General features: G+C 35.4%; 1 protein-coding gene across 6 annotated transcripts in view; it reads left to right on the top strand.

The window, feature by feature from the left end:
* The window catches only part of CPEB4 (cytoplasmic polyadenylation element binding protein 4), a 61,782-nt gene that overhangs the window by 5,497 nt on the left and 31,257 nt on the right, over positions 1-25,028 (top strand). For all 6 annotated transcript variants that reach the window (XM_072824114.1, XM_072824113.1, XM_072824111.1 and 3 more), the window contains exon 2: positions 13,754-13,835. In XM_072824114.1, coding sequence (XP_072680215.1) covers positions 13,754-13,835 — 82 coding nt within the window. The remainder of the gene's footprint in view (positions 1-13,753; positions 13,836-25,028) is intronic.

The raw sequence follows: 25,028 nt of genomic DNA, 5'->3' as shown, positions 1-25,028 counted from the left end.
TTGGTTATATACAGTGAATTAAAATTAATGATAACATTTTTAGTTAGTGTTTTTGTCCAATCTTAACATTCTCTTTTACCTATGTTTGTGGAGCAAGAACAGAGATTTCAAACATGAAAAATCCTCTAAATAACTGATACGGCAAGGCATTACATTTTGGGACTTTTTTTATATCACAAAAAAATTAAGTCTTTTTCTAGTTTTCTTTCTTTTTTTTTTTTTTTTGCTTAGTTTTCATTATATGAACTCAAATGACATGCCTCAAATCCTGTTTTCACATACAACTAAATTAATATATATTGAATAATAGCTAACATGCGTATGATTTTTAAATGTTTTATATTTATTAACTCATTTAATTCATTCAATAATCCTATGAGGTGGAAATTATTATTACTATTTGTACACAAGATTTAGCTTTTTTTTTCTTCAGGATTTGGCTTTTTAACCAATATATTACATAGCCTCTTCACATAAACATAATACAAGTGTGTGGAAAGAGGGAGGGGGAATGCCTTCCAGAAGCAAGATGAGAGGAAACATTTTACAGTTTGAATGATTGATGTATGATCATCAAGAACTGATTGTAGATAAAGTTTTGAAAGTGGAAAATAACCGAAAATAATAGACAAAATAGAAAAAATAGACAATTTTTTTTTTGTCTATTTTTAGTGCATACTATATACCAGGCACTGAGCTAGGTACTTTCACATGTTATCTTACTTCCTATGAGGTTTGGTTCTATTGTCCCAATTTCAAAATGAAGAAACAAGGTCCATATTCATGTGACTAAAGGAATGATTTGACCCTTACATTAGGGAGAAAAAAAATCCTCTGTGTCCTGCCAAACATCCTGGAATTCCCATGTCCAAACCAAATAATATATTGGGGCACTTGCCAATAATTTTATTTGAATACAGCACTTCTTTGGAGGGTTGCCTAGATCTTCTGTCCTTACAGGAAAGTAAAGGAGAATTTGTATAGCATATATTCTGATAGTCTTTTATCTTCAGCTCGATTATGCTCATACCTCCACTAGTCACAAAGACCATCTTAAAACTTGATAGGGAGACATTTTGGGATTTAGAGCCCGTTTGCTCTTTAGACACAGTCACCATGGATTTGTTACATTGTCTTAAGCAGGCAAGTAATTCATGTCACTTTAATAACTCTACTTGTGTTGTCAGTTTATCGATCCTTAAAATTATATATGGCATCTTATATTTGAAAACAGAAAGTTACTGTATTGCTTCAGTTCTGAAAGTCATGGTGAATCATTACAATTGTCTATAAGTACAACCTTGTTACACTTTTTTGTTTTTTAATATAGTCCTGAGAGGGATCTTTGTAGGGGAAACATTTTCTTTGACTTTGTATTTATTTATTTTAGAAGAAGGGAAATGAATTTTTCTAACTATAAAGCATGAGTTGGATGGTTTTGGATCCAGCAGAATTGAGATACCGGAAAAACTTTGGGAAAAGCATACCAGACACAATTTTACACCTTTTTGTAGAAAGCCTTTTAACTAGGTTTAATTGCTTTTCTAATGGAATCAAAACTTGGGTGGAGTAGAGTTTTTTTATTATTTTTTGTTGTCTTCACAGAAGCCATGGAATATGATCAACACATTGTTCCACATCTTTCAGGAAAAACCTGTTTATAGCAAGCTGAGTGAATATGTTTGTTGCTAGTTACAACTAGAAAGATGCTCTTAGATCATGGGTTCATGCTTTTGAGAATAATCCTTGTTGGCGTTTGTGAGAAAGAAATGGAATAGTAGTCTTAAAGTTAATATATGCCTAGTTTAAATTTTATGGCCTATATTTATTATGTTATGACTTTATCTTGCTATAAGGAAAATAAGCTTGAAGATCCATGATCACATTTTTGAGCACTACATTGTACATCAGTTTCTGGTCCCATCACAGATAAGATAATGTGTATAATGTGTTTCTTTAAGGTAGGGAGCCCATAATATGAGCATTTGTTTTAATATTTCCTGACAAACTAATTTTATATTTAATTGTTCAAAGAAAATTATTCTTACAGAAATGAAAGTATATTTTTACCATGATAAAGTTATAGCAATATTTAATTGTTTTACCTAAAATTTAGTAACGATTCTCATCACATTTTGTATTATTGAAACAGGAGTTCCACTTTCAGATTTTCAGAAAATTCTTAGTAGATAGAATGATAAAGGTGTAGTCCTATTTTAAATCAGTTTCTGAAGGTGAAACTTGGCTAATTACTGAGAAAGTCTATTTTATGAGGCCAAGCATGTAGTAGCGTGAAGTATAGGCTCTGGATCCAAGCAGACTTAAGTTTGACTCTGCACTCTAATTAGCTGTGTGACCTTGAGCAAATCACTTAAATTCAGGAAGAAAACCTCATCAAGATAGTAATACCCAATAGTGAAGGGTTTTTGTGAGGTATCTTAAGTATGTGGCCATAGTAGGTAGCTTAAATTTTCTATAAATTTCAAGTATGGCCCTCTAAAATATGTAAAGTAATGAAATTAATTGCAAACACAATATCTATGAAAGATTTTGAACAGTCCTTTGTTTTGTTTATCATCTTCTATATACTTTACTTCTTAGATTACTCCTTTAGAATAAGCTAGATGCAACTTAGGACAGATAAAACATTTAGCAGAATTATCAGTTTTCTTGAGAAGTTTTATAATGTATATATCTAAACTTTCATTAGAATTGGCAGACTGTATTTTTCCGTATTTTGAAAGATTTTGCCTATGGTTATTTTAAGAAATTTAGAACATCTGATTGCTTTTGTATACATTAAAGAGACTATTTCAAAGAAGAATTTGTTTTTTTTTTTGTTTTTGGTTTTTTTTTGTTAAGAGATAGGAAAAGGTACTATAGATTTGAATTGGGTATATTTTAGTTATTATCCTGGAATTCAGTTTTATTTTTTATATTTTAATTATTTCATACATATTTATTGAGCACCTCGTATGTTATAGACTGGGGACAAGACTAGATAGCTCATAAAGTTATTTTGGTTTGATTTATAATGTATTTCTGATCTGTGCTAATCCCTGAATGATACTAAATATGCTTTTTTCCCCTCATCATAAACAAATTAGCAACTGATAGTTTCCTGTCATTTTAATCATGAGCTGTTTTAAACTTTAAGGCAAATTAACAGATCCAACTTTAACAGATCCACATTGTATACAAAAACAATGTGTAAATGGTGTTTTCAGACATTAATAGTCACATTTATAAATGTATTACTTGTATGCTTGTATGCAGTGTGTGCTTGTTTAATTTCCGTGGCAAAATGGTACCACAAGAGGCAAACTTTATCCTTTGGGTAGCAGAATTCAGGTCTCATTACATGTCAAGAAGGAAACTCCATCAGCCACTTAGAGGTCCTCTCCTCATGTCTGCAAACTGAATTATTAAAGTTCAAAGTCTTAATCTGTATAAGTACTTTTCATATTGTAGAGTATTTGGATTGGGCAATTTCTGTTTGCTGAATATTTACCAGAAGTATCCCAATCATTTTTTTATATATATCTAAACTAAGTTATAGTTAATATTTCAGTATTATACATTTTAAAGCCATATTTATATTTAAACATTATGTAATATACTTTTAATAGTAGTCCTTTCAGGTGTTTTTGAGGAATGCATCTAGTGCTAGTCAGTAAAATAGCTATTTTCATTTTACATCTGTAAGAACCTTTAAAAAACAAGTCAGCATAAGAATGTTGCTATTCAGAAAAATCTCCTAATTATAGTATGGAAGTCAGATCTGGGTTCTAAATATGGGGCTGCCACTTACTAACTATATGACCTACCTACCTAACTTTCCTGATCCTTCATTTTCTCATTTGTTTTTACTGGTCATCAAATAGAAATATTAATTCAAAATCTTGAAAATAGCATATATTTTTAAAATATGAAAGCCAGTATATATCTTGTGTGTGGCAGTTTGAGCTTAATTTTAAAGAAGAATTTCAGGCAGCCTGGGTGGATCAACAGTTTAGCCCTGCCTTCGGCCCAGGGCCTGATCCTGGAGACCGGGGATCGAGTCCCATGTCAGGCTCCTTGCATGGAGCCTGCTTTTCCCTCTGCCTGTGTCTCTGCCAATCTCAATCTCTCTTTCTCTCTGTGTCTCTCATGAATAAATAAATAAAATCTTTAAAATAAATGAATAAAGAATTTCATAAACTGAATTATAATTTGTAAGAATAAAGTCACTGTACTTAAATAATAGTGGGAATCAGGCTAGATGATGTCCTCGTTTTCTTAAACACTGGTAAAAAATTTAATGACCAATTTTTTTTTCTTCTTTTTTCCCCCTCTCTCTATTTTGGTAAAGTATTTTCCTTCATGTCTTTTAAATCTTTTATTAGGGAAAAATTTAAGCATATTGAATAATAGACAAAATAGTATAGCAAACCCCCATGTGCGTGTCATCTGGCTTCAACAGTGATCAACTCCTGGACAAACTCCTATCTTCTTCCTAACCCTCTCCTCTTTCATGTTATTTTAAAGCAGTTCCCAGATATCGTATCATCCCATTTGTAAATGCTTTAGTATGTGTCTCCAAAACATTAGGAATCTTTTTTTTCCCCACGTAAAAACAACAGCAACAAAATTTCCTAGTGGTTTTTTAAGAAAATATGGTGAGAAAACTGAAGCAAGGCCCACATTTCTGTTGCACCTGTGCAGCGTATTTCACCACTCAAGCTGGTACTAGTCTCTAAGGACATCAGTGCTAGCTGGCATCATCTCCTTCCTTCTGGGCAGACAAGGGTGCTGGTGGTCTTAGGCCATCAAATAAGAAGGGGGGGGAGGAGACATCCAAAAAGTGCCAAAACATCAATTGGGGACCAGAAATCTGGGAAGAGATTGTTTATAGTTTTTCTTTTTCCAGCTTATTCTTATCTTTACTCCAGGTTTAGGCTTCCATGGACTTTTGTGGAAAGGATCTCTAAAAAGAGAGAGAATAGAACAGGACTGGGAGATCTTTGTTGTATTTTTGTCTGTTTTTGTTTTTAAAGAAGAATTTAGAGGTTTGAGGCCTTTTGCTGACCTTTGGACTGCATCAAACTTTTTTACATCTCACTTTCAACCTACAAAGGTTTGGTATTTTCAGTGGCCCATATCCTGGGAATACATGACCAAGGCAAGCATGTTCCTTCTCCTCATGATGTGTACAGTCTGGTGACATCTTTGTACCTGAGTGTTTAGAAGTGCCTTCTGCTCAGGAAACTCTTGAGAGCTAAAGTTGTGGGGGTGGGAGTGTGAGGGCCCAGAAAGAAGACTATCACTGGGCATAGTGGGCATAGGCTGCTTTTTTTTTTTTTTTTTTTTGACATTGCTCTCAAGACTCACAAGAGATTTTATGGGTTATAGGACACAAGCAAGCCTCAGTTTAGGAATAAAGATTGTGCATCTGTTGACCATTTTCTTTGCTGACTCTGGACCCTGATCAGGCCCAGCAGACATGAAACAGAGGAACTCTGACGGCCAGTAAGCAGCCAAAGACAGAGGAAGGGCCAGAAGGGTCTAAATGACTTCATTCCTTAGGGTTGAGTTTTAGTAATATTTGCCTATTTTCCTGAAACTAGTGACTTCTTGACCTCAGTAGCTGATTAAGTAGGAGGAATATTTTTTCTATTTCATTTTGTTATGAAAATGGGCTACAGGAAATAGCATAGAACAGCTGAATTATTCAGATATAACAATATCTAATTTAATATATTAATTTCAGGCTCTTGCCATTTTACCAGAGAGAGAAGCAGCAGAGGGAATGCTTATTAAATGGGTCTACTAACTGCTGGGCATTTTGTACAATCTGCCAGATACCTTACTTCATTTCTCCTCACCAGTTTTATAAGGGAGGGTTATTATCCTTATGTTGCTGATGAAACCAAGGTTCAGAGATTCTGCACTGTCAAGATCACTTGTCTAGTAAGTGGTAATTTAAACTTAGATTGTGGAGACACTTGGGTGGCTCAGCAGTTGAACATCTGCCTTAGGCTCAGGGTGTGATCTCAGAGTTGTAGGATCAAGTCCCACACTGGGCTCCCTGTGAGGAGCCTGCTTCTCCCTCTACCTATGTCTCTGCCTCTCTCTGTGTGTCTTTCATGAATAAAAAAGAAAAAAAAAACTCAGGTCGTGGAACAGAAAAAAAAATACACACACACACACATATATATATATTAGTTTTTAGAAAGAGTACATGAGAGTCAACCTGGGGGATGGGGCAGAGGGAGAGGGAGAGAATCTTTAGGCTGCACACTCAGTGCAGAGCCCGACATGGGGCTTGATCTCATGACCCTGAGATCATAACTTAAGCTGATAGATATCAAGAGTTGGATGCTTAACTGACTGAGCCACCCAGGTGTCCCTTGGAATAGAATAGATTTTAATTATTGCTCTCTGCCAGGCAAGGTGAGAATGCACAAAATAGTCAAGAGAAGAACGAGTCTGTTGATCCAGGCACTGACTAATCAAGTCTGGAATGGCAGTTTTTTAAATTCAGTTAAGTGGTGACAAGAAATGTGTATCATTTCAAGGATTTCTAATGCTCAAAATCAGTATGGTTTATTTAATGAAGGTGGAGTTAAAGAAAATTTTCTCAAAGGCTTTCTGGAGAGAGCTATTTAATCCATTCACATGGGAGTGAATGGACCTGTTGATCCAATCAGAGTAGTACACCAAAGACATTCATTTATTTATAGGTTCTTATAGGGAGCATTTGGTATCCTACAGTCTGTAAGATTCTGCCTTCATTGTTAAGCCATCATAATGAGAAAGTACTGATTGAAGACATAACATGTTAAGAAATACAAGATGCTGAACTGAATGTGTTTTTTTCTACTTTAGATAATTACCTCTTGGACTTTAACCTCTGACCCTTGTTCTCAGCATTCAGGCCCTCTATATATGAAGGACTTCATACCTGCCAGGTGTTTTTTTATACATTGAAATTTCTAGGTCATGACAAGAATGAATGACTTATTTAAATGAACCACTTTTCTGAGCTTCTGCTCTGAAGTCAGACTCCTCCACTTACTGTGTGACTTTGAGAGCAATTAGCTAACTTCTCTTTGCCCAAAATGGGAATGATAATTACATACACTTTACATGGTGGTTGTGCGGAACTAATGTCTGTAAATCATGCATAATTCACATAAGATGTACAACAGTGAACCAGGAGAAACATGTTAGCCACTTTAATAATGGTGGTGATGATGATGACAGTCTTAGAGTATGCTACACATATGCTGCAATGTGTGGCTATGGAGAGATGAGTGACCCTCATGGTCCACTGGGGGCATAACTGTAAGGGGATTTGTCAACATCATATGAAATGGCAGCATCCGGAGGGGATGGAGAAAAAAGGACTTGTGCCTGCACAGGGATGCAAAGGTCATCCGGAAGTGGAATCTTGAAAGTTGACTATGTAGTCAATTTTTGATGCCTGTGGGCTTAAATATTTAATCCAAGAAGAACATTTACATTTTGGCACATCTCAGATTAAAACACCCATAGTACCTTTGATTAATTATGGGCTCGTTGGCATTTCAAACTTCCTATTTATTTTGGCAGCTGACATACTGGCATAGACTTTCCTTTCAAACCAAAATATTTTCTTTTCCCTTCTTCACTAGGGAAAGTTTAAGCCAGAAAGAGAATCTTCATTGACTGATGCAGACACATAGCTGTCTGAGAAGTGATGATTACAGTAATGTCTGTCTTTATAGGGAGCGAGTGAGTAAAGGGAGTAGCTGACTTCTGACATTGGTACTTAATAATGTGGTAATATTTGATTAAGTACTTTTTGTGTTTTAGACCCAGTCCAGTGATGTGAAAACATACTAACTCAAGTATAAAAAGACAAGACCAATAATAGAGTGGTCATGGTGGTTGATTTGTTGAAATTGAACTTGTGATCTTTTTCCAAGTTAGGTATCTGAGAGCTTCAAGAGGGCTTTGTTTTGGGTTCTGTGAGTAGAGGCTACCTCTTCACATGGAAACCTTAAAATGGTTGATGTAGAATATTTTTTTAAAAGATTTTATTTATTTATTCATTAGAGACACAGGGAGAGGCAGAGACACAGGCAGAGGGAGAAGCAGGCTCCAGCGGGGATCCCAGTGTGGGGCTCAGTCCTGGGACTCTGGAATCACCCCTTGAGCCAAAGGCAGATGCTCAACCACTGAGTCACCGAGGCGTCCCTGATATAGAATATTTAAGCTGGACTGTATTATGGCCAGTCAGCTACAAATCACAATGCCAAGTATCTAAGGAAATTAACCTGTTGAATATACTTGCTTAGCTCAGTGCTTTTCAAAGTGTGGTCCCTGGCTTCACTTAGAAACTTATTAGAAATGTGAATTCTTGGACCCTACCCAGACCTCCTGAATGAGACACTTTGTGGATAATCTATGATTTGACAAGACCTCCAGATGATCCTGACAGGCTCCCAAGTAAGAGAAATAGTGGCTTGGAGTAGCCATCTGGATGGATATTTAAGAAAAAAAGCGACGGATAATGATTTAGGTTTGTGGTATAATTGCAGTCTACAGTTGTTTTTTCTGCTGGCAATAAACCAACAGGTTCACATATTTCTTTTGGCTATTTCTGGAATATTATGAAAAGTCAGGTCATCAGTTATTTGCTGATGTCCTATTTTCCCATGGAAGTCAGGATTACTTTGGTGTAAATTAAAAGGATGGGTTCTGATTTTTGAAATACTAATTTGTTTTATCGGAACATTATTTTTTATCAGCTTTGATTTCCATATTGACTTGTATGGTTTTTCCTTTGGAAATTGTCCTGTGAAGTAGAGATGACAGAAACCAAAGCCAACCAGTAACTGACATGCAACTCAATATTTTCAATACAACAATCAAGATAATAAAATGAGGTCTAAGTATGGTAATCAAGTTTGCTTTGCTGAGCCTTGAAGATAATTGGTGCTCTTCTATTTTCATTCATGATGGTTTAGCTTACATGTTGTAGAGTCAGAAGGCCTGGGTTCAAATTCTACCCCTCCACTTACTTTGCATTGATAGAGTTACTTAATCACTCTCAACTTGTTTCTTCATCTGTGAAATGGGATAATTTTACTGAACATAGCTAATTGTGTAGGATTTTTGTGAGGAATAAATAAGATCATGCATATCAAGCATTAGAAGTTGATAAATGTTAGCTGCTGATTTTGTGATTATTATTATTACTGTTACTACCATTTTGTACTTCTGTGGTTGGCAGTAGATAATCTAGAAAGGCATTTGTGGTAGCTTTCTAATTTGTGCACCACATCTTTTTTGTCACCTCAATAGGAAGAAGGAAGATAAGGCTTCTTATCTTTTCAGTACCTCTGATATCATTCCTGTATTATTCTTACACATACATTTTGTGTATTTTTGATTTATTGAGAAATATCTGAGTGACTACTATTTGCTAGGCACTTGCACGTTCCTGCTCCCAGGACCTTTAATAGCAGAGTGTCTTATTTATTCAAATGTATGTCTTAATTAGTGTGGTCCTTTGACTTCCATGTTCATTACTTTACCCAAGGAATTATCGCCTGCTTTGGAAGGAGACTTAGGCTTGAATCCCACCTAGCTGCTGAACTATCCAGTAACCTGTCTGTGCAGTAATTATGAAATTTCCCTTAATCTTAGTTTTAATTATTAAAACAGGAATAATGTCATCTAATTTATAAGGAGGTTTGAGGGTGAATTAAGATAGTATGAATAAAGTACCTAAAATAATGTCAGGTACTTATTAGATAGTCAATGAAAGATAGTTCTATTTTTCTACCTTTAGACTGTCAGGAGAAACTGATGATGGTGGGTTGAAGCACATTTGTTTGCTGATATTTTTTTGTTTTGTAATGGATTCTCTGCCCTATTATCTGAAATCAGGCCATCCTACTTCAACAAATCATTTTAAGTAATTTTTTTTATTTAAAAAGCTTATTATTTTGCATTATGTATAGCATAAGAAGATATAGCAACTGTCCTTCTAATACTCTCAGAGTTCATTTTCATATTACCTATGATTGGCCCTTACCTTTTTTGTGGGCACAAAGTGATGAGCTTTCATTAGTCATTCTCATTTATGTTTTGCTTTCTGCCATAATCATCACTATAATTTAAACTAAATCTTGGGAAAGCATAAGCTGAGGGTATTGGAAAGCTAGAATACAAATATATTTTAGAGCTACGAAAAGGACATTATAGATTCAATCAAACTCTTTCCCTTTTCAGATCAGCAAAGAGGTTTAGAAGATGAAAGTACCCAAGCTCACATGACACACCACTGGTGGAGTTGGGGCTTCCTAGTATCTAATGCTCATTCTACCAATTTATGCTGATGCTCATATTTTGGTTGTCAGCTCAAGTTCAATCCAAAGAGTTGTCACTTAGCAAGGTTTCTATTTTATAGTTAGTTTACGTTCTGGAAAACAGATCCAAGAAAATAGAGGAATGATTATGATAGTTGGCCCAATTAGCAATCAAAAAGGATAAAATCAAAGAATGAAATAGGGACATCCAAACCCTCCTGATTTGCCAGTTTATTTATTGGGTAGGAAAACCAGCATCATTTGTGCTGCTGTTCTTATTCCTTGGATTTATTTATTTTTGCCTACTCCTCCACCTACTTCCTAGTGGCACACTTATATTTTAGTTTTTTGTTTTCGTTTTTAATTAGAGGTTAAAATTGGATGGAAAAGATCAGTGAGAGGGAGTAAATCAAGAAGGATAAACTTTAGATCCTCTCTGAGAAGAGAATGTTTACTTGACAAAATATTTGGCTTTTGAACTCTTTGAATTGCCAAAGCACCATAAGAAATAAAATGTTATACAAATGTCATCATTTATAATAATTATAATAAGGTTGGACTGTGGTGATAAATACCTATTAGGTCAGGGTTGGCAAGAATGTGGTAACTGTGCCATTGGGTCCTGTACCTTGCACTTAAATCATCAGCAGTCTATCCAGACACTGTTCCCTTCTGAATCTGTACAGAGCCTGAAAATCCTTCCGAACACATTGCATCTGAGAGTTGATACCAGTTGATCAGAGTTTGTATATTGGTATTGATTTGTCACTCTTGTATTAAATCATGACAAAGGAAAAAAAAATCATGACAAAGGAAAGTTAGTATAAGTGTAAAAAGGATGAAGGGTTTGTTTTTAATCCCCATAAAGCATTACTTGAAAATTTAAAAATTTAAAAATTTCACTTAGGATTTTGATATTAGTGTATTCTAACAAATAGAAGTCAGGCAAAAATCTTTATGTTTCAGGCAATATGTGGGGGCAGGTGGGTTACAAAGTGGCTTTGCTGAATTCCAGTACCACATATAGAAACTTATAGGTAAAAAGGATGCTTCTTTACTTAATAGAAACAGCTGTCATAAACCAAAACACACTGTGTAATATTCTTTATCAACTGCTTCTTTTCAGTGATCTTGTTATTTGGCGATTGGCAAAATTCAAGTTCTGGAAATTCGCAAGGTTGCTTACTTTAGTTGCATTAAAAAAAAAAAAAAAAGCTGAATACTCCCATCCCACTACCCATTACAGTTATTTTGGCAAATGAAAACCTGCAATTCTACAGCAGGAAAGGGAAAATGTAAAAAACCTTAAGGAAGTAGAAGGGAAGAAATATTTTAAATATTTAAAAATTACTTGAAGGAATTCATTTATTCGTTGCTTTCGCAAACGTGTGCTTTCTACCTGTCACTTTCTGCGTGAGGCACAGTGATAACAGAAGTGTAGGACAAGGCTTCTCAATCTGTTTCACCTCGTGACACACATAGAAAACATAATACTGAAGCAGAAGTCACCTGCTAGGAAGTTCCTGTGGGCTTAGGAGATGAGTATCATGGCATACTGTCATCCTTTGGAGTTGTGCACATTGGGAACATTTGATGTAAGACATAACTTCCTTCCTTTGGGAAACTGGCTGAAGACATAGGCAAGTTACTAGACACTGAGAATTATTGCCTCCAAGATTGGTTTTGTATTGGAGATAGCAGAGACAGTGGCTGGCCTGGTTATGGGTGTGGTTCATAGATTTCAGAACAGAGGACAAATCTAGTAACTGTAGAATGAGATAGTGGAATTTTATATTATTCTTTTTCAAATTATGCCTCACATCCACTTTGCTTCCAAAAGAAAATGAAGTATGAATTTTGATTTAATTCAGTGCTTAAGATGAGGAAGGATAAAAAACAGAATGGTGTTTCCCTTTTTGTGAATTAGAAATTCTAATTCTGGGCATGTGTCCTCCTGCTTCTCTATTGACCATGTTGAGTAGATGAAGATGAGGAGGAAAGACTTAGGAACAAAAGTGGGAAAGATGTTCTGGAAGGAGTTGTACTATATTAAGGTACCTGCTTCCGATCCCCGTCTTCCTTCTCTCTGCACACCCATCACCCCGCTGCCCCCCCAAAAAAAACCCCTGTAATACTCTCTGTTTTAAATATGGATTATATATAAATATAACTGTCCTTGCATTCCTGAAGTTGCAGACGTAAAAAAAAAAATGGTACCATAAAACAATTCAGTGAACATTCGGAGTATCCACATGGTGGGGTAGGGTTAGGAGAAGTGATCCCTATTTCAGAGAAATAAGACAAGTAGCATTATAGAAGGACAGAGGAGAGAAATGTCAGGTCAATAAAAAAATGCTCTCTAATGGAGAATGTGCCCTATCAGCCTTAAGGTTCTAAAAGTTAGCTGAGGGGGTGGGGAAGTGAGATTCAACAAGTTAAAAAAAAAGAGTGGGGAATAATATCAGGTGAATTCCTTAAAAAGCCCAGAGCTTTGAGTTATAAGTAACGTAAGAGAAACTAAAGCTGGAAAGAAGGTTATAGAATCCTGCATGTCAAATTCCTGTGGGAGCCCCCTTTTCTTTAGTATTCTTGCAGTTGTGTCTATGTGTGTACCAGTTTTATTCTTCAAGTGGGTCAGAAACCTGTATTACTGCTTCCTTTCAGAGTTTAATTTTAAAATGTTTTCATCTCCTACTTTTCACTTATCAAGCTACACTTTAATTTTTGTTGTTTCTAGTACTTTTCCTCCAGAAGAATGCTGGAGCCGTTGGGTCATTGTATATTTTAAGATTCTTCACCCACTCTTGAAATGCATTTTGTTAAACCAGGGTTTAGACCAACAGTGTTGACACCCTGTCTCCCTTTAATTTTAATGGCAACGAAATCAAGACCACTTTGCCACTTAGTGGTCTTACGGACCTTGGATAACTATTTTCACGCTTTGGCTTAAAAAATAATTACAGCTATTCTGAATAACTATTCTGAATATAGCTATTCAGTAGCAGTATCTACTGAATGCCAGCCTAGTATATAACTGCCAGAGCAAGTTTGGGAAGTTTTACCATGTTACTACAATCTTAAGTGGCAGATAAAGATTATGAATTTTATTTTACATTTGCTTCATGTTGTTGACTATATGGAAATTGGTTTTAGTTGCCTCTGTTTTATTAGTAAAAATTATACTTTTATTGAAATAATTATTAGAAATCAAATCCCTCTTTGCTGAGCCCTGGCTACTTTTATGATTTTGATGTTTTGTAAGTGTTAAAAGTAAAATGCAATAATAATGTACCTTATACAGAGAGGGAGTAAAATTGTCCCGTTTTGATCTGTGTCCCATTGAATGTAGCCTATTGTCTCCTTTTATAATTAAAAGTTTTTTTAAAAGTGGTTTGTGGCTGTTGTGTTTACAGGATCGCCCCAGGACGTTTGATATGCATTCACTGGAGAGTTCACTCATCGACATTATGAGAGCTGAAAATGATTCCATTAAAGGTAATTTTAAAAGTCTCACTATTTGATTTTAGTGAAGTTAAAAATTTGTATTATCTATGTAATCTCATGAGCAATATGGCAAATATGGTTTCATATTTTGTATGTAGTCAGTTCCATCAACTTTATACATGTACCTCTCATTAAAAATTCAAATATGTTTGATGGGCCATCATAATACCAATTAAGAGAACTATAAGAGTACTACTCAATGAGGTGGGCAGTAAACTGGAAAGACATGAACCTACAACTAATTTTTTTATGTCTGAGGCAAAAAATGCTCAGTGCCTCAAATCTGTACGTCTCACCCATGACAGTGACTATACATTGGTAAGAGTTCAAATGTTGATAGAGTTTTTGGACTACTTTTAAAAAATTGTCAAGGGTTTCAAAGTTGAGATGAAGTTTTTTCTTTTGAAATATTTTTTATGGAGCATGTAAAAAAAAAATAATGCTACTTGGATTCTGATTTCAATTCTATTACTAACTAGCTGAGTTATCTTGAATAAGACATTTCATTTTGACCAGGTCTCAATTTCTAAACTTTGTTATAAGGGACTTATACTGGGGAGCTTTCTTTTTCTTTGCTCGCTTTTTAAAAGAAATTTGGAATAGTTGATATATTTGGTCATCCCACTTGTTTGTTCATTCATTCATTCATTCATTCATTCCATGCTTAGGGTCCTGCTTTGTGCCAGATGTGGCTTTGCACTAGGGTCAAAGGTGGCAAGACAGACTTACTTTAAGTGGTGACCAGCCTGGTCTGGTTTTCCCTTGAGTTTGGTTTATTACATTACTAATGCAGTGAAACTTTTAAGTATTTTTCAGCAGACCAACAATGGTAACTTTTTTAATGAGGAGAGCTCTTTGAGGTCTGGAGAGATGAAAAATAATATGTGAAAAATATGCATCCAGCTGTTGAGATAACTTTGGAAGAAGAATATTTTTTTTTAAGATTTATTTATTCATGAGAGACAGAGACAGGGACAGAGACGTAGTCAGAGGGAGAAGCAGGCTCCCCGCAGGGAGACCAATGTGGGACTCGATCCTGGATCCCAGAATCATGCCCTGAGCTGAAGGCAGATGCTCAACCTCTGAGCCACCCAGGTGTCCCTGAAATAAGAATATTTTGAAGATCTCTACTGAACTCCCCATGAATTCTGTTGGGTGACTCTAATCTAGATACACACTCTGTTTCTGAGGAAAGATGATCTCATTCAGAGTCAGCTTTATTTTTGCCATTTCTTAGCACTCTGACTTTGGGTAGTGTTTCAGCCTCTTTGACCTTTCTTTTTGTTTTCTCATCAGAAAAATGAGGAGATTCTTAAGGCCCTTTTAGCACCAGAAAAACTGCACACTCTTAAAAAGTAGCTAAAGGAGAAATTTGGTATGGTTTTTAGATTGTACCAATGTCAGTTTCCTGGTTTGTATTATAGCTACGTAAGATGTCACCACTTGAAAGACTGGGTAAAGGGTATATGGGATCCCTCTGTGCTGTTTTTTGCAACTTTCTGTGAATCTGCAATTACTTAAAAGATAAATACAGAAAAAGGAGTAAAGGTAGAGGACATTTGTTTATTCTTAATGTATTGGATTCCTTTGGCAGCTTTCTTTTTTGGGGGAGAGAGCCTCTTATGTACTTGATACTAGGAATAATAAATAATTAGAACTCATTTTCATGATAAGCACCTATTTTTATTTTATTTTTTATTTTATTTCATGATAAGGGCCTTTCAGAGAAAACAGTTTAAAAACAATATCAGATATAAACCATTTATTATGTAATGCTTCTAAGGAACAAGCCTCTAACTAGTACTTAAGTTAAATGTAAGAGTTTTACACATTATTCTAATAAGATTAACAGTAGTATTTCCTTGATTTATCAGATACAGCTAGATGTCTCTTGGGTTTATTATTATTTCTTCTCCTAGTTTTCTAAATTACTGTGTAAAGTTCTGCTTTTATTCTGTATTCCCTTTTTAATTTCTTCTACCAACTTTTACTTAAATCAATTTTCTTTTAGCTAATTTTGTAGGGATAATGAAAAGTTAAGTCTGATGACAGAAAACATTAAATCTGATTTGCCTAGTCTGGGAACATAAAAGTTTTATAAAATAGTTATTTATAAAAGGAAGTGTGTGGCAGAGTGGAAAGGCCATGGGTTTCGGAGTCAGGTAGATCTGGATTTAAATTGCCATTCTGGGATGCCTGGGGTGGCTCAGTGGTTGAGCACCTGCCTTTGGCTCAGGGCATGATCCCCCAGTCCCAGGATCGAGTCCCACGTTGGGCTCCCTGCATGGAACCTGTTTCTCCGAACTCTGCCTGTGTCTCTGCCTCTCTCTCTGTGTGTATCCCTTGAATGAATAAATAAATAAAATATTTTTTAAAAAATCGCCATTCTGCCACTACAGTTTGTGGTGGTTGTGAGGATCAAATGATAGGATATATCTATGAACTGCAGCATACTGTGTAGCTTATAGAAAACACTTAGTAAACGGCATAGATTATTACTAAATATCTATTAAGTCTATTTTCATGGTTATCAAATGAGAAAGTTAGTTTCGATATAAACTTAAGTGCCAAAGTGACTTAAGTATATTAAATGAAGTTTGTCCATTTTTTTTCCTTCAAAGAGCAGTAAAGAATTCATAGATGAATTCATGGGCCTAAAATGCCAGATTATAGTTATGCTTGATTTCTTTGTAAACCGAGATGATGAACTTTTTATCACCTAGTCTATCACTATCAAAATGTAGTTTGGCTCAAGGGAATACTTCATTAATTGTCAAACTCTCCTTTGCTTTAGATAGCTATTAGGAAAGCTGTGCTTGATTTTGACAGTGATTCTATTGTGAGATTTTGTTTAAAGATGATAGCAAAAGTTGAATATCTTAAAAACAACATGTTGTCCTTTTAAAATATGAAACCTGCTAAATCATTTTGAAGATAAAAGCCCTTCCATGTGCTCTACTATTTTAGAAATGAAGAAAACAGAAAATGGACATGGATTCTGTAAGATTAGTAGAAAAATGCCTCTCAGAAAAATATTATAAGAATGCAATTAAAATAATTTGAGAACTATTTTAAAAAGAGCCCATGATAGGGAGGCAAATTTTATATTTGGGCTTATTTTATCTTAAAAATAATTTCATAATGTATATTATGAATGACTTCATTTATTTTTATCCTTCATTTGCAGTTCCTTATAGAAATGTGGTTTGTTGTATGTGTTCAAATAATAAAGCCTAGAGTTGGTACCAGAACTACAAGTCAAATGGATTGATACAGCTATTAATACTATAGCTGTATTAATCCTACAAACAAAACTGAATTTTGCTTTTCCTTTTGAGCCAAAAAAAAAAAAAAATCTCACTTAATGTAGTGCAGTTTAAAATTTTATTTTCACAGTCAACAGACAAAATGTTTAATATACCTAGGAACCTTCAAATATAGGTTTTGAGTTTCTTTATGAATGTATTATTAGATTCCAACTGGCTTGTTGAAAACCTTTCATTTTTTAAAAACATTTTAACAAACATGCAAAAGGAGTACCTAGGCTTCATTTCATAATTTATATTAGTTTTGTTTACAGTTTAAATAGTTTCTCTAAGAATTTTAAGGCTACTATAATTTTCTCTATGTACAGAGAATTAGCTTTTTGGGTGGAAAAAGGTCCTCCCACTGCCTTATCTCCATGTCCTTTCTCTGATCAGCCGGCATGTCTGTATGTTATTTTTATTCACGAAATTGTACATTGCCTTCTCCATAACCAATGCCTGTAGCAGTCCACAGAAGCTCTTCCCCAGAGACCGATTTCATTTTCTTTACTGCACACCCTGTCTCATAAGCTAAGAGCGTAAGCTACAGATAGATTTTGAATTTTGATATCCCAGGTGGCACCTTGCTCATTGCTGCAAAATTATTAGGTTTATCAAATATTTTCTTCACCTGGACAGAATAATCTTTTACTATTGTAGATAGTCAGCTGATCATTTGGGAAATATTGTATCTTACTGTATTTGTGCCTTTGCTTGACTGTGAAATTGGTACTTACTATTTAGAAATGGAGCAGCATGAAATACATTAAAACCACATGCAAGTACATCTGTTTTCAGCCTTCTGAAGCATAGGTTGGACACAGTGAAATAAAGATTCATGAAATTATATTCTGTATATAGTAGGAAAGACCTCTGAAAATTAAGGAGCCTTTTTTTTCTTTTTGTGTGTGGAGGAAATAAAAATATAGATATAAACCAAGAAGTAGCAGTTATGGAGTGGAAGCAGAGGGAGACCACACTGGAATAAAGAGGGGAAAAAAGTACTTGAAAATTATCAGATTATCAGATGGAGCTGAACAGTCCACAGTTTGATAATAGTTGTTGAAATGTATTTTCAATCCTATATATGAAAACAATTTAGTATCCAGTTTGCTTCATTTCACTAGAAAGCCAAATGAGACAGCAAAATTATTGAGAGAAAAAAGGCAATCTATAAATTGTCAAAACATTGTAATTGTTCGTCAGATATTAACTAAATTATGAGTCAGAATATCATTTTTCCTCAGGATTGTGAAATTGGAATCTTTTTGTCTTTATACTGTTATAGAATGTATCTTGCTTCCAGTTTTTGGAAAAGGGAACTCAACATATCCACCCAACCCCTCTGAGTTTCAGGCATTTTAAATACTTGATTTGAATGTAAGCAATAATGATTGCATTCCCAGAAATGCAGGTTGTTTCAAGTGCCAGTGTTTTACATATCCCATGGTGCCCAAGAAACCTATTGCATATGGAGAGTAAGTAGTGGAAGTATGTTATACAGTTAGACATTGCTGCCACACTTGCTTCATGCATTCATTTAATAAGAATTTATTTTAAGAGCTGGATCTGCTCCAAAGATACTATGTATTTAATTCCTAACTGCGTAGGGTATTGTGACCCTGTGTTTTAATATTTTTGATATATGTTTTCTTTCTTTACTACACATTAAATTGGGGGGCCCTTCCCCCACTAGTTTCATTGCTGTGGGTTTGTTTGAAACAAATGCTTAAATGAGTAGGCAAGCGTTGATTCCATCTGTGCCTCTTTTCTTTGTTGCTAAGCAAAAGAATTTATAATGATCTTTCTAGAAGAAAATCATGAAACTCTGCTGAAAGTTTAGTACACAAGGCCTGTTTCATTTATTTTGTATGAGTTTTTTTTTTATGTCACTGTAAGAGAATGACCGTTGGGATAATTTAAATTCTTTATCTTTACTGTAGGGGGAGGAGAAAGTTAGTGCTACTTAAAAAAAAAAAAAAAAAAAAAAAAAAACATAAAAAATAACCAGGAAATCTTTAATTTTCCTTTGGTGCACATTTTTTTTTTAATATTCCTATGTTCCAAATTGCAGCCACGTAGTTCTCTATTTTAAAGAACAGATGTTGCAGATACACGTTTTAGAGCATATACAGCATACCAACTTTATGTGGCCTGAGATAGCTCCAAAAACTTTCTACAAGAGTTACTGAAAATAGGACTAAATTTAATATCGCTATAGATTTGAATTTTGGAGTAACTAAAATTATAAAAACAAAAGGCGCTTTTATTAAAATAAGTTCTGTTGCTGTAATATTAAAATGATTTATTTCAAACGGTTATGAGTATTGTTTCTTACAGTATTTAACCTTTTTCTGGTTGAATCAGTTTGCCTCTGGTAATCTGAGAAAAGACTTCTATATCTTACTCTGCACCCCACACCTCCATCACTTTTGTCAAAGACTAGATGGACATTTTCCTTTAAGGAAGATATAACGGAGCATGATATACAGTACCATAAAGAAGAAATGGATAATGCAAACCAGCTAATTTTACTTGTGATTCTTAATCAAATTTCACCCTTCAAGTAAATTACTATTACTTGGTTGTCAGATGCCTTCTTGTGACTTGCGGGATCTTTAAATATTACCCATCTTGAAGCTTCAGAGTCCACCAGGCAGCTGCTAGGAGAGCCCTGCAGGAGCCTTCCTGAACTCAGCTAGTTCCTTCTTGCTCTGTTTGGATGATACCAAGTAACTCAAAGCAACATGGCAGGGGAGTGGCCGAGGCCTCCAGAGAATAAAAAATTGCCTTCTAAAAGTTTCATGAGTAATGGAGTAAGGTATATAGCAAATATAAAGAAAATAAGACAGTTTAAACTCGGCTACAATGGACTTCCTGTGTGGCCATTTAGAAAAGAAGTAGTTTCTTCTCCTTTTGCACTCTCCCTTTCATGGCTGCTGAAATGGAACATCCTAAACAGTCTTTCTCTTTTGCTTGGCTTAGTTGGGCGGCAGGATGGGACCTGGGCTTCTGTGTTGAGGTAACTACTTTTGTGAGCAAGGAGAGGATGAAGTAATGGGGCATGATTTTCTTTGTATTATCGATACAGGCTGTATTCTTAATTTTGAACAGCCTTTCTGGTTTCCTACTGGTCAGGATATGTTGGATTCCTCACACAGCACTGTGTAGGCAGAGCTTTCAAAGGTGTGGATTTTGAATAGTGTGCGCTTTTTCAGATGGGGATTGCTGTTGCTCTTGGTTTGGTTTGGTTTGGTTTGGTTTTCAGCGGGAGAGGGGAATGCCTGGGAGAACAAAATGTGTGTGAACATCGATGTGCTCATAGTGTTGGATTGAAGTCCTCATCCTAGCCTCTGAATTGAAACCAGCTCAATTCATATTAAATACTCCTTGTACGGTGTCCAGATCCTTCTCTGCCTAATTTATTGACTTAACATAGACTGGTAAGTAGAAAGTAGTGATCCTTTGCCCTCTGCTCTCCACACATTCGTGGTAGAATATTGACCCTTGTTTTTATTTGTTCTGAAAAATCATGTAAGCAGTTGTCACAAAGGGGGAGTTTGTCTGATGTCATCTGTGATGTTGGGTCCATAATTACTACAGCAGGCCTCTTAATTCTGAACATGGAACACAGAGGCTTATTTTGAGCCCATGAAAACGGAGTAGTCCTCTTAAAACATTGTTAATCTCTGATTTTACCTGGGTGAGAGGTAAGGGTAAAGGGGATGGGGGGAGTAAGTGAGAGTGAACTTTTTATGAGACTAGAAGGTTCAAGATCCTAAACATTTCTTTGAAAGAGGCTTTTAACTTAATAACTTGTTTTTTTTTTCCCTTTACAAATTGTGTTAAGGCTTACATATCTTATGCCTGTTGTGATTTAATTTTGTTGGATACACATTCAGAGCAGGGACTGGTGAAAGGAATAAACTACATGTGATAGTTAACACTTAGAAATAACAAAATAATAACTTAGAAAGCAAGAAGCAGTCGGGTAGCAACTGTTTTGATACAGCTTGGTCCTCAACCAATTAGAGGACCCTTTTTTAATTCTCAAGAAACCAACAATAAGTGCAAGTCTTAATTCTGAAGAGCAGCCATGATTAATTGAAGTATAAAGAACTTAAAAAAAAGTTAACAAGTGCTTTTCCATAACATTCCCTTTCATGGTGTTGTGTACAACTTACTAAGTATGGATATTACAATATATGGACAGAAATTAATGTTTTCCATTCAGAAATGAAATCAGAATGACATTTAAGTAGTGGAGTTTTCAGACTTTGTCTCCAGTTTGTCAGTGTTAAATATTAGGAACCTCCCCACACTATAAAAATCAGAAAAGGAGGTCTAGAGTATTTAGAGAGATCCATTTTGTTTCTGCTCTAATAGTGTATGTGCACCTTTTGGTACTGTCACTTATTATTTTTCTGTTTTCCCCTTCTGTATTATAAAATTCTATGGAGCGGTAACTTGCTCTCTCATTTCGTGGCAGGTACTAAACCAGCCCTGTATACCAATACTTGTATAATGAAAGCTCTTTTGATAGTGAAGTAATACAATAGTGAGCTGTCTGTGAAGGTCTTAAGACTTTCCTTGATCTTGTTATATAATCCTTGAATGTTATTTGCTGACTTTGGGGAAGGGAAGCAATGCCATCTGATTCATAGCTGTCATAAAAATATCCAAGATTCTCTTTGCACACAGTTTAGTAACAGGAAGGACAGCACAGTTGCACAATTGTGCCACAAAATTATTTCTTCCTTGATATGCATGGAATTTCTACCTGAATATGTATGCAGTAGATTTATTTATCACCTTTGTATGTCTCATACAGTGAATTTCTCTACCCCACTGCTCTTTATTTTTTCCCCTCACGTTGCCACTGTCCTCACTACTAAAGTTAAGGGTGGAAAAGAGAGAAAACTCAGTGAATTTGTTGTTTAGCAGTAAAAAACTTGCCAAAGGAATACTTTTTAACTAATTTTGAACTATTACTACTTTTTAAAATCAGGTATTGAGATGGCTAGTCTGCCTCTGGGTTTTATTATTTTGTCTAATTGACTGATTCTGAATTCAGTCCCACGCCAGTGCACTCTGTTCTAAAAGCAAGGCTTTGTTTTATTCCGGGTATTACCTGGTAACCAGTCAATTAAGAACATTAGTGGAACTCTGAAGGGAAAGCAGTTCTATAATCTCTTTGGAATCCAGTTGGGCTGATGCCAGTTGCTATACATTGGGAAAGAGAAGGAGGAATCAACCAATTAGAGGACCCTTTTTTAATTCTCAAGAAACCAACAATAAGTGCAAGTCTTAATTCTGAAGAGCAGCCATGATTAATTGAAGTATAAAGAACTTAAAAAAAAAAACTAACTTCTACTGCCTCTAATATTCCAAAGAATAAGTGCCTGATATGGTTAATTAAATACAGATATTTAAATTAGCTACTCAGTCTCTTTGTTGTAAATGATTCAGTAGTTGTTAGATTATAACAGACTTTCCCAAATTGTAAGAAGTGAAAAGAGAAGTTTAGAATTGCGTTTGAACTTGGCTCTGCCGTTAGCAGTTATATGGTCTTAGGTCCATCGCTTCTCTCTAGATCTTGGTTTCCTCACCTAAGAATGGAAGGATTGAACGTAATGACCTTTACATTGATAGTAGCAATTCCATACAATCTTTCTGACATGGTATTCCACAGTGACAAAATTGAGGGTTTTTGTAGTTTAATGACTAAAAGTAGTGTATAAATTTCATGTGAATTTGGGTGTGGCAGTGTTTAATATTGAGTAGTTATAGAAAGGGTATACCAGAAACCAATCATATGTAGTCCGTTGAATGAAGGCTTTGTTTTTATTTTTAGACTGCATCTTTTCTTTTTTGAGATAGGCCTAAAAATATTATGTTTAAGAAGCAGTTGCTTAAACTTGGCCTCATGGAATGTTTCTGTTTTCAGGTTGTGGGCTACAGGCCTCTTCATCCATAGGAATTATTTGATAGGGCCTATGAATCCATTAGGACTAAGTATTCCAGTTAGGTGATATGTCATTTACATGTGCAGGATTATCTTTCAAAGTCATGTGCAAGCTGATGCGCAATTAAAATACATTTAAAAGTGTTGCCAAATTCACAGTAGCCTTGTACTATTAAGGTTGTTTGTTGTTGTTTTATTTGTAGTATTCACTGGAGTGAGGTGGGGGCCTCAGCATGGCATGGAGGCTCTCTGTAATATTTTGATTGAAGTCGGTCTTAATAATTACAGAGTTTATGAAACACTGCTTTAGAGATGTTCTGCTTTAAATTGCCATTAGAATGTACCCCATTACCAACAAGAATCTAGCATAAGAAGGAATTTAGTAGAGAAGATGGTGAGGATGAAGATAGAGGAGGGAGGAGGTAATTTGCCCTATCCTAGATGATGATGATGATGATGATGATGATGATGATGATTATCATCTCCACCAAATCGCATTTTTGAACTTTGTCTCTGACATCTACAACCGTCTATTTGCCCTATGAGGCAGGGCTAGGAGTGTGGGCTGTTTAGGTTGCATCTGCCATGATGCTAGGGTGCAAGGGGAGCCATATGACAAAAGGAATGCCCTCTGGGGTTGGATATTAGGGGGAGACTGCCTTCTTTAAGTCACATAGTTTGGAAGTATCTAACATTTTAGCTTCTGCTTATATTCTAGTTCCACAAATATTTGAGCACACTCTATATACCAGGTAGTAGTAGATCAGAGGGCACATCTGATGCCAGTCTACATTTCTCTTTTTTGAGATAGACTTGGACATTCTGTATGGAAAGCAGTGTTAACAACTAGTTCCAAGTGAAAGAACACTTCCTTCTGATACTTCTCTGACTTTTACTCTGTGCCCCTTCTGAGATTTATATAACTTAAATCCTTACAATAACCTTTTATGTGAGTTTTGTGATCTTCATTTTTTCAGTTGGAGAAATTGAAGTTCAGAGAGACACAACAGCTTCAGTAGTCACTCAACTAATTGGTACCTAGAGGATCAAGATAGGAACACACAGCTTCTGACTCCTGGTTCAGTCGTTTGGATATTTATTGTGTGGCATTTAAGAAGGAAACAAACATAAAGAGAATTTAAACAGTTTCTTTTTTTAGTATGCTTTAGGCAGAGAGTATGCATTAAAGTTTCCTAATTTCTACTTAGGAGAGTGGGTATAGAATTTAAGATCTGGATTTTATCATGATCTTCTGTAAAAGATTCAGATCTGACATCTGCTGGTTTCTTATTAAAAGGTACATTATTGGGAGTGGAAGTCAAAATAGAATCACTGAGGGAACTTTTCCAAACTGGCTTATTGTTTTCCCTGATTCTGATTCACCAGGTTTGTCATGAGACTTAAGCATGTGTATTCTCCAAGTGATTCAAATACACTACTCTCTTGCCCTACCCCCGTCTTCACTCCTTTTGTGAACCACTGTGATATAAAGTCCTAGCCATGGGAAGCAGTTCATAGCAAACACATATCAAGAATCAACCATGTGCCTGGCACTATTTTAGGCTGTTGAGATATATCAGGGAATAAAAACATTCTCTGACCTCGTGCACCTTATCCTTCAAATAATTAGCAGATATCTCTGAATGGCTTGTTTATTACTTAGTTTTGAAGGCTAAAAAGTAAGAGGAAGAGTCCATGCCTTGAATATTGATAGGGAAAAATAGAAACTGGGCCTTCTGAGAAATAACAAAAGGTGAAATTACAGCAGGTATGAAATTCAAGCATATTTTTCGTTAAGGTTCAGTAAACTCATCAGAATTTGTATTAAATAAGTGATTAGAATTGATGATAAGAATGTATGCAGAAAGCCAAATAATGACTTTGCTGATTGCTTTTGGGGGGTTGGACTTCAGT

This window comes from Canis lupus, chromosome 4 (genome assembly GCF_048164855.1).
Source record: "Canis lupus baileyi chromosome 4, mCanLup2.hap1, whole genome shotgun sequence".
Lineage (NCBI taxonomy): Eukaryota > Metazoa > Chordata > Mammalia > Carnivora > Canidae > Canis > Canis lupus.
Note: the sequence above shows the minus strand (reverse complement) of the source record. Positions and strands in the feature narration are given on the sequence as shown.